Source organism: Punica granatum, chromosome 6 (assembly GCF_007655135.1).
Source record: "Punica granatum isolate Tunisia-2019 chromosome 6, ASM765513v2, whole genome shotgun sequence".
Taxonomy (NCBI): domain Eukaryota; kingdom Viridiplantae; phylum Streptophyta; class Magnoliopsida; order Myrtales; family Lythraceae; genus Punica; species Punica granatum.
Genome location: NC_045132.1, coordinates 17,958,313 through 17,968,559, shown reverse-complemented (window position 1 = coordinate 17,968,559; position 10,247 = coordinate 17,958,313). Strand labels below are relative to the sequence as shown.

General features: G+C 37.6%; 1 protein-coding gene across 6 annotated transcripts; it reads right to left on the bottom strand.

The window, feature by feature from the left end:
- Positions 1 to 1,221: 1,221 nt before the first annotated feature.
- Positions 1,222 to 7,660, bottom strand: LOC116210291 (ALBINO3-like protein 2, chloroplastic). 6 transcript variants are annotated; one of them, XM_031544144.1, is made up of 14 exons: positions 7,241 to 7,660; positions 7,045 to 7,151; positions 6,661 to 6,788; positions 5,528 to 5,599; positions 4,483 to 4,584; positions 4,345 to 4,404; positions 4,109 to 4,174; positions 3,677 to 3,709; positions 3,348 to 3,527; positions 3,206 to 3,261; positions 3,012 to 3,129; positions 2,673 to 2,762; positions 2,027 to 2,136; positions 1,222 to 1,925 (listed from the first exon to the last, which is right to left on the bottom strand). In XM_031544144.1, the coding sequence occupies exons 1-14, from the start codon at positions 7,621 to 7,623 to the stop codon at positions 1,769 to 1,771; spliced, it is 1,662 nt and encodes a 553-aa protein (XP_031400004.1). In that variant the 5' UTR covers positions 7,624 to 7,660; the 3' UTR covers positions 1,222 to 1,768. The 6 variants fall into 6 exon arrangements, with proteins under 6 accessions (XP_031400004.1, XP_031400003.1, XP_031400005.1 ...); XM_031544143.1 differs by having other exon boundaries at positions 3,662 to 3,709; positions 7,241 to 7,659; XM_031544145.1 differs by lacking the exon at positions 5,528 to 5,599 and having other exon boundaries at positions 3,662 to 3,709.
- Between the last annotated feature and the right edge of the window lie 2,587 nt (positions 7,661 to 10,247).

Here is a 10,247-nt window from a genome sequence, read left to right as displayed (position 1 = left end):
TGGTGGTAGGACAAAGATTAGGAAAAGTGGATATGACTATATATCTAAGCATCGCATGGGACAGATTCTTAAAAGGGACCGCGCCATTCGTACGTAGGATTAAGGTATAACTTGCTACCGCTCCGACGCCAAGTCTTAGCATGGTCCTCGGGACTAAATTGCATAATAATAAAATTTTAGTCACATATATGGGGATGGGATATCAAATTTTTGTCATCAAAGGACATTTTCGCCTGTGAAGACTCTGACTGGCGTGGTTGTATCCTACTCAGCTCTCGTCATCAAATTTGGATATTTTCTTCTTTATATTCAATCCATGACCGAATACATCCAAATTTTGTTGTATATATTTTTCGATATCGAAAGCCAATAACAGATAAATATACTTTTAATCAACATAAAACATGAACATCTCGTTGAAACGTTGCACTCAGCCACGTTCAATCTGCACTCTGCGCAACCCCGGGTATCTCTTGTAAGCAAACTGACCAATTTCCAATCAACATTTACCATTGTTTATCGACGGGGCGCTATGTGGTATACGTTTCTAATGATCCTATTTAGGGGCATCTCTCGGAGCAACTATCCGCATATCACGGCGCCAACTTAAAAGAGCCGTGAACTGTTGGGGGCGAAGTGAAATTAATTGACAGTTTTGGTCGAGGGACAAACTCTCGATTGATCCTTTTCCAATGTCCTGGAAAAATCTAATTTCTTCAATCCTCATTTGATTGGAAAGAGAGACATATGGGACCGAGAGGCACTGTTGTTGGATGGCTGCTTGGTCGCCCCGTAACGACACTGTCCAACATCATAATAACACCAACACCATATTCATCAACACATCTCCACATCCATTGACCACTTATACCTACGCACCACCAAAGTAGGTTGGCCTAGTAATTCTTTGAAATCCTAAGATCGAACCGCGCCGTGTAGTCGCAGTCTTCGTAAAGCGAGAAAACCGTGTGTTGCCAGGATGCCTGTAAGGGAGTCCACTCTTAACTTAAGAGAGTTCATGTAAGCTGACAAAAGGGAGCGTGACCGCCCACTACGCCATAGCTCTCGGGGCCGGAGATGCGACTACCCGCTAATACATACCTATTCTTGGTAACCCAAAAGCAAAATAAATAAATAAATATATATATATATATATATACATATACATATATATCCATATATACATATACATATATGTATAGAAACAAAGAAGCAATTAACTGACATTTAAAGCCACAATTTCCCAAGCATCCTTTATTTCCTTTTTTTTTCAATATTTTGGTAACAAATATAGATTTACATAATTTGAAATCTTTGGGACTAATGACAAGAACTTCAATTTTATCTAACCTGACCCGCAGTTTTAAAAAACCTCTTGAATTAACGTGGGTTACAGGTGTGGTTCTAGCCATATTGACCACATCCTTTAGTGTAACTGGTTATTCAAAAGAATTAACTTGGAGAGCGCAGTGCAACCAAGAGTTGTATGCTGCGTTTGGGAAGGATGAATAGCTCCCGAAAAGGAATCTATTGATTCTCTCCCAATTGGTTGGACCATAGGTGCGGTGATTTACTTCAAGGGTGAGGTCTCTGGTTCAAGTCCAGGATGGCCCAGCCACGCCAAGGAAAAGATCTACTTAATTACAGTAGAGAACTATCCACAGTAATCATATTTACAGTCTCACCTCTAACCTCCCAGGAACGCCTGCTTGATTTGGTCTTTATTGTTACATCGGACGTGCAGAGCTGCCCTTGGAAGACTATCCATTCAGTAGTCCCCTCTCCTGCTGTTAACGAGATCCCTGACAAAGTTCTGAGTTTCCTTCTCACATTGTTCTAGCAGTTGATCATAACGAGAATCGTAAGCTGCAGCTCGTCGCAGATACTTTGCAGCTTCAGCCCTACGACCTTCTTTGAACAAGGCACTGCATGAAAACAAAACAATCCCATGAGTTGGTTATCCTCGGGAGATGGAAAAGATGCTCTATCGACTGCCGAAACCAGTAGAGAATCGCTCCAGCCTTACCTTGCCAGCAACACCAACCCTTCATAATAATCGGCTTTGCTCTTCGGTTCCTTGGGCTCCTTCAACAATGCAATTCTTTCAAGATGTATTATTCCTTGAGCGTACTTAGACTGGCAAAAAAGATAAGTCGAAGCAAATTATATGAATCCACAGAGAGAAAGTTCAACCCAACAAGTTACAGTATAGACTTTAATGTTCTTTCAAGGATCAATAGTAGCTCTAAGCCCATAAACAAAAGTTGTCAGCCAAACATAAAGATAATTAGTAGTCCTTAATGGGATTTCATTCCTCAAGTGTTCGAACTCCAGCTCCACCGTGAACCAATTAAGACATTACCCATTATTCTTGGAACAAAACTGCGCCTTTGAGCGGCCACGAATTAAAAGACATTCACTGTGAAAGCAATCATGTACTGCAGTTTCTCCATCCTAATCCTATGTTTGTTACTAATTCTGGATTCCACACAGTGTTCAAATAGAATGAAATTTTCTCTCAGTTTTATGTACTTTTATGAGAATAGGAAAGGAATATATTCATATTGACTCATCTGGGATTGACTGTTCTTAGATATTATGGATGAAAACTGGAACCACATAACAAACGAAAATTTGGATCTAATTTACTGTCACAGCATTATAGAGCATACCTGCTGTATATAAGCGACGCCTGCCCATTGAGATGCAACCATTAAAAGATATAGATACTCAGCTTCCGTTAGATAGCTAACACGAAATAACTGGACCACAAAAATTTGAACACGCTCAGGGTAGAGGAAAAATGTTGACATCAAAACTGTCTTAAGTTGGTCAAAGCTCATGGTGAAATCAGGTATGAGGAGCAATGGAAGATCAGTAATAGAGATGGCATATAAAGTCATAAATAATTGACAAATTAGGTTAACCACCATGACAGGACTAAAAATTCTAGAATCATGCATACTTAGAAAATAATTTAGATAGAATGACTAAAATAGCAAGGTACAGACCTTGGAAATAGCACCCTCTAAATATAGGGCAGCTTCTTCTGGCTCCTCTCTTTGCAACAGAGTCTGTCCCAGAATGATCATTGCTGTAATATAGTCAGGGTCGTTTTTAAGTGCCATTCTGCAATAAAAAATGAACGATTAGCATCTGAAGAAGAAGGATAAGAAAAAAGATCCAAGGGAAGTACATCAGTTACTTTAGCAATGAAATTGCTCGATCTCGGTTCCCTTCAGATGTTAGTTTTAGTGATAGCTGTTGACAATTTCAAATAAGATCAGAACGCAACCAAAAATGAATCCCTTGAAATTGTAGAAGACACATCATATTTAAATGCTCACAGCAAGCAACTCCCTGGGAGACAAATCCTGTTCAGAAGTTTCTTTTTGCGTTGTTTCTGAACCTAGAAAGGTTATTTCAGATGTCACCATCTGGTCAGAGTATGGATCCCTTTCGGGAAGAATATCCTCCTTTGGCAAACCCAGCTTCATTTGAATTGTGGGATGCCTGAGAGATATTTGCTGCACAGTTAATGGCATGGCTTCCATGAGAATATATCCAACTCAATTGTTTATATAAGACCTGCTATAGGAAGATTTTTTTTTTTTGGGTGCATCACTGCTCAAACAGGAGGGAAGAGAGAGTCAGGGAATACCTGGACAACACTTACTGTTGCATTGGTTACCCAATAGACTAAAGATCCCTGCAAATCAAAGCAGAGAATTGTTCATAGAAGGGTAACATGTGAATGAAAAAATACATTCTCAAAATAATATTGATCATCACAAAAATATTTAATGCAGCAAAGAGGATTCTAACATGTATCCATAGATGTGAACCAAGAAGGATAAACAATAATAGATTTCAAGACTACCAATTACAGCAAAATCTACTTGAAGCAGCAAGGAACAGAATCTCAATGAGAATTATTTCACAAGGAACTAAACCATCCAACTGAACACAATCATCTCAAAAATCTCTGAAACACAATTCCATTTCTGCATTACTCATACAGGTAAAACTGTTTATTCCATTAATGATAAAGATGACAAACAGTTCCAGAAGGTGAATAAACCAGTTTGCGAGTAACAACAAAGATTACCTGGGGTATGCAGAAACCAATACATATGATTGGGAATGTTATCAAATCCAAATACTTCTTGTAGGCCTGCAGCAAGACTTAAAAGGAAACATTTACGTAAACTGTTAAGATGCAAAAATGTATTTACAAACATATATGCCAAAAGGGAAAAAATAAATAAATGATGCAAAGTTGTTAATTATGTCAACAGTCCAATAAGGGCTACTAAAAGTATAGCTTCTAGGCAAACGACTCACTTTTGCAAGTAAGTCAATGAGATAAGGATTTTCACGAGCCAGCAGTCTTGAAAAGGAAATCTGTTGTTAAGACAGAATATAAGTCAGCATATGTTTGTTAATTCCCACAACTACAGATGCGATAAGCCAGCTGGGCACCTGTACATTCGTATAATGCAAAACTCCAATCAGCAATGGAAACATGGAACCCAAAACACTACGAGGATTCTCCGTCAAATTTTGAAACCACAATATTCCACCCTGCAAAATGTTAATGATGGAATCATCGTTCCAGTAACAACCATGTTTAACTACTCAGAAAAGATAAATACCAAGTTTAACTACTCAGAGAAGCCTCGCCAAGAAAGAAAAACACTACTGGAAAACGCCATCAGCATTCAGACATGCCCTCTGAAAAGTAAAATTGCCTCAATAGGTATGAAAGAATAATGGTATTGCACACTTTCAAAAACTTGATATTAATTAGGAAACAAATGGTCCATTGATCAAATGGCTCCTAAAATGCATAAGAATACATGTCGCAGAAATTTGTATTACTGGAGACCCGCATAACCTAATACTGACAAGAAAATGGCTAAGATAGTGTACTAAATTTCATAAGGAACAGGAAACTACACTTTTTTCTATCTTCATTTTGCAACAAACTAAGATCGACATTTGTCTTTATGCCCCTGTTGCTTTAAAGAAACAATGATCCTTTGCTAACACTCAAAGAAATTTGAGATTTTTATTTTTATTTTTTTATTTTATCAATTGCAATTTGTTTGGATCCATTAATTCCACCAAAACTTTATACTAAATCACGGCTTAAAAGAGATAAAAATTACTATCACTCAGAATGCAATACTTTCTGCAACCTTTTCCAAGGTAAACAAGCACCCTAACATATATCTGAATAGCAAACAGCTTCTATATGCACTTCGCTTTCTACACAAAAAAAATAAACAACATCATAAGGCATCCTAGAGATGTTTCTACAATTTTGTTAAATACTTTAGCACACACATGTCCTTTCCCAGATCTGGGGAAAAAAAGAACTGATGGACCTCCATTTTCCAAATTTTCAGCTTTTTTTTTTAATAGTTTGTTCTAATATAATCTACACTTCCACAGGAAAAAATGCCATGGAAATTATATTAAAAAAGTAAAAGAGTCTGTACAAATGAGGGTGTCAATACTTTACACTATCAAATCCAGTATGATTGTCCAATGACATCTTTCGGATTGTAGCTACCCATAAAAGAAAGCATGGGACCTGCCAAAGCATATAAAGCAGGAGGAGATAAAATATTAGCTTTTCAGATTACTGCAAAATGATGGAACAGAGGAGGTGTGAGAGAGATGATGCCTATAAATCTTTGAGACAATCCATAGATGCTTCTGTACAAATGGAAATTTTTTGTCTGCGTGAAGCATCAAGATTCTCAATTCCCTCATATAGAATACCATATGTCTCGACACAATTCGCTAATTATCTTCCATAAATCCATATTCTTGTCTCCTTACTTCCTCTAGGCGAAAGATCATTTTGGCAGTGTACTTTGTTGAAGGATTACCAAAAGGTTCTATCTAGTCACAATTCTTCCCCTAACACATTCATTTGCTGAAACTTTTACAGATAGGAAATGCATCATATTGTTGATTGCAGCAAATTCCCAAAAGCATCACAATCAATCTTCATTCCTTGAACTTTACCAGAATGTAGTGTACAATTATTCTCTGTAGATACTTCCCAATTATGCACGGCGAAGAACTGTGTATTCTCCCCTTATATCCTTCAATTCTGTTATGCATTTATTCCCTATCATCAACATTAAACCTTCATTCCTCTTATGCGTTCTACCCTAGTACCACTATCTCGGCCTTCAAATCTCATACCTACTTATCTTATTGGGAACTCTCTCGTGCTCTGGGCCAGATAGGCAGTGAGAAGTTTTATTTAGACAACAGCTCTGCGGGAAAGTTGGAGCTGCGAAAAGCAGACTGTACGCTTGACCAAGATCCCAAAAGGAAATTAAAAAAATGAGCTACGGTAAATAAAACAAGGAAAACAACTCTCCAATTCCAAAGGACTGGCCTTGGGGGAGTCCACAGTATTTCTCTGATCAAAATATTTAAGCTCCGACAAATCTAAAACCGAAAGCAATCTTTCACAATTCAGACTAGTAGTTAAAGTTGAATACTTGCATAGGGTCAAGATCGCGCCTCTGCTAATCACGTGCGACAGATGCAAGCGTAAACTAAAGGAGGATAGCCCGCATAACAAATAGAAATCAAACTCATCGATCATTAGCCCGGTAGAGACTAGGAAATTACCTGTACAGAAAAGGATGAAAGCATCCACAGCAACGAGGGGCACCCAGAAGCTCGCCGCTCCCTCTGGAAAAGAATAATGTGGTCCAAGTAACTCCTTCCTGAGAAAGGCGGCGGCAGAGGTGGAGGCACTTCAAGAGCACAAATGATACAATGAGAATCTAAAAAAACTTAAACATCCAATCTATCTACACTGGCAGGAGACAGACTCCCATATGTATAACACCACCTAAAACAAAAACAAGTTCATGGCTTTCCCGAAAGAACAACATACAAACAAATCCGAACGTACCCAAAATTTACTTCTTGGCCATGGCTATGAGGCACACAAGCAATTAACGAGGATGAGTTTCAAGGGTAGTGGATGAAACAGAGACGATGACTCACATTTTGGCGTTAACTCGGCGATTCTCTTCAGTTTTCTTAGTTGAATGACAAGCACAGGGAGCAGAGCAATCCTCATCGCCATGGTGGAGGATGCAATCACCACCCACCTGCCGGATCAACCAAATTCCGATAAACAAGCGATTCAAAGGGAACCATTGTACAACTTCAGCAATGCCCAGAATGTTTCCCAACTAACCAGGGCAAGCCTGAGAGATCATGGCAACGATCGAGAAGCGATATCAGGACGTTCACCGGAAGAATTGGTCCGTCATCAGCGACGCTGCTCAAAACATCCTGAGCAGCATCACTAAGCCCTGAGCTGGTGCAACCATCGTGCTCACTCCTTGCTGTCGTCGACTGGCCGGTTCCCCAGAGCTGGGAATGCTCCCCAGCTGAACTAGCGGAAAAGAAGCGGTTGGATTGGAAAGGGGGCTGGGCCGACGGGAGCGGAGCACCCACCGAAGCGAGGAGGCGAGAGCTGTGAAATGGCTTCGGAGAGGAAAGAGGGCGGCCGGAGTGTATGACGGAGGGAGAGCTGCGAAGGAGGGCGCAGCGGCGTACATGGATTGTTGCCGCCATTGACAACCAAAAGAAGGCGAGCTAGGAGGGAGACGGCTTAGAAGCTTTGCGGGCAATGGCAGGCTATTTTTACTTTTTTAGTCCTCTTTCTTTCCTAAAAGTAACAGAATAGCCCCTTTTTTTAATCCTCATTTCGGCTTTCTCCAAGAATTTTATTTAATTAAAGAGTAATAGGCAATTTCGTCAATGACTTTCGAGGTTTAAATCAATTTAGTCTCTCACGTTTTAGTTACATCAATAATGTTCTCGAGTTTTGAACTGCTATATCGATTTGGTCATCGTTACATCAATTTAGTCCATCACTGATCGACCACAAGTTTCTGTGTTTTTGTACGAGATTAGAGTGATCCCCAGTGACATCAATTTGATTCCTCAAATAGTAGATGTGTCCTTTGTGGCAAAGGGGCAACGGCATTAAAACCTCGTTAAGTTGATGAGGGACTCAACTGATATAATGGCTGGGCAAATTGATATAACCCAATCGAGTCGTGTTTAGTGTTTGAAATCACAGATTCAGTGAAACCTCTGCTGTTGTGCTTCGAGAAATTGAAATGGCAGACTTACTTGAAATCGAGAAACGTCAAAACCCACTCCTCCGATGTTCTGCTTCTTCTTCTCTATTCCTCCGTTGCTCTGCTCTGATTTGTGTCCGGAAGCTAGGGTTCCGCCTTTCCTCTCCTCCTTCTGCCCTCCAATTCGAGGAAAGGAATTTCTTCTCCACCGCGAAAGCTAGGGTTCCAACTTCTCATCCACTTTAGTAGATTGAGCGTAATTTCTTCTGCGGAAGCTAGGATTCTGCCGCAGATTGGATTGGATTGAGCGCAAGTTCTTCTCTCTAAGCTTCAACAGATTGAACGCGAGAGAAAGAGGGAGAACGAGACTAAACGAGAGGTCTCGCAAGTCCTAATCTCATTAATAAAATAAAATAGCACATTTATTAAATTTATGTAACAAAAAGAAACATGTACACTCTATTGTAAACACTTATCTATTTATTAATATAGTCATTTTGGTAATTTCATTTTATTTTGGCAAGTATTTTCATTCAGTTAATTTCATGGTTCAATCCATCTGCAACGGATTTGTCCTCCAGTAGCCCAAGATGGCTTTGTTCAGTAGGGGGAAGGACGAAGGAAGGCATGAGTTCAATTTTTTTAAAAATAGCACATAGACTAAATTAATGTGGCAAGAGGACCGAGTTGATGTAACAATTTCCAGCATTTAATATCGTCAATATTCATACATTACGGCAAGATGCCTAAGGACCTTATTGATGTAGCAAGAGACCAAATTGATAGTTTATTGGGATCTGATCAATGCACCTATACCACATAACCACCTAATTGATGAAACCATCGCACTACCTAATGTTGATGCACTAGTGATGGACTAAATTGATATAACGATGGCCAAATTGATGTAGCAGTTCAAAATTCGAGGACATTATTGATGTAACTAAAACATGAGGAGCTAAATTGATGTGAACTTCAAAAGTTATGGATGAAATTGCCTATTTACTCTTTCATTTGAATGTCTCACAAATGGCATTGCAATTATTTAAAAAAGTAGCGGCAATTTGCACTTGAGTGGCATTTGGAGCAACATCCTGCGAACATTTTCGGAGGAAAAATAATTTCCCTTAATGAAATCATTATTAATCATCACTAGTTAATTATTTATAGAAATTTATAATTTGATTCAAAATCTTCATGTAATATTATATGAATATTTTAAGTACTTCAAAAAATCAATTTATAAAAATTAGAATTTTATTTAAGAAACTTTTTCATGATTTAATCTTTTTTTAATAAGTAGTGATTTTTCATGATTGAACCTTACCATTACTATAAAATAAGAAAAATTACTATGTCACAAATCTATACAACGCATAGGTTGAAAACTAGTTATAAGATTATATAAACGATTGTACAGTCGCAAGTTTTAGATAATAACATCAAACTTATAATCAACTAAGTTGGAACCCGCGCGTTGAGTGAGATGATTATTAATTTTTAACAAAAAGTATACTTAAAATTAAATATGTTACGTATCATTAAAAAATGTATGAATTAAGAAATTGTTTGACTTCAGAATCAAATGACTTTATTGGAGGATCACTACTCCTAAATAATAAATCAAGATTTTGATATCCTAAATATGATTTTTGTATTCTAAATCAAAATCACACAATCTAAAATTAATATTTTAAAAAAGTAAAACAATTAAATTTATACCATTAAAATGGAAAAAATTTAATAAAAAAGCAATATACCAGTTTCAAATATAGAAAGACATATAATTATAAATAATTGAAAATAAATAACTGGAAAAGAGAATTATCTAAGGTACATATAGTCGAACTTCCTTGTAACTGATAAAAAAAAGGCACATATAGTCGAGGAAATTTAATTATTTCCTCCACGATGATTATCATAAGCAAACTTATCAGTGAAATCGCCGATTTTGATTCAATTCTGAAGTGTTAACTAAATAATAAGTAATATAAGATAATTGTTTTTCACAAGAAAGATAATTTTTTTAGGAAATTAAAATTATTAGAGAAATATAAAATTTGGAAAAATAAATTTATTCATGTTTAGTAAATCATTAATTTCGATTCAGTG

Coding starts and splice junctions, on each gene's coding strand:
- LOC116210291 (XM_031544143.1), bottom strand. CDS start 7,623: ATGGCGGCAACAATCCATGTACGCCGCTGCGCCCTCCTTCGCAGCTCT. Junction 4,175..4,344: donor TCATTGACTTACTTGCAAAA/GTGAGTCGTTTG, acceptor GTCTTGCTGCAG/GCCTACAAGAAGTATTTGGA. Junction 1,926..2,026: donor GGGTTGGTGTTGCTGGCAAG/GTAAGGCTGGAG, acceptor GTTTTCATGCAG/TGCCTTGTTCAAAGAAGGTC.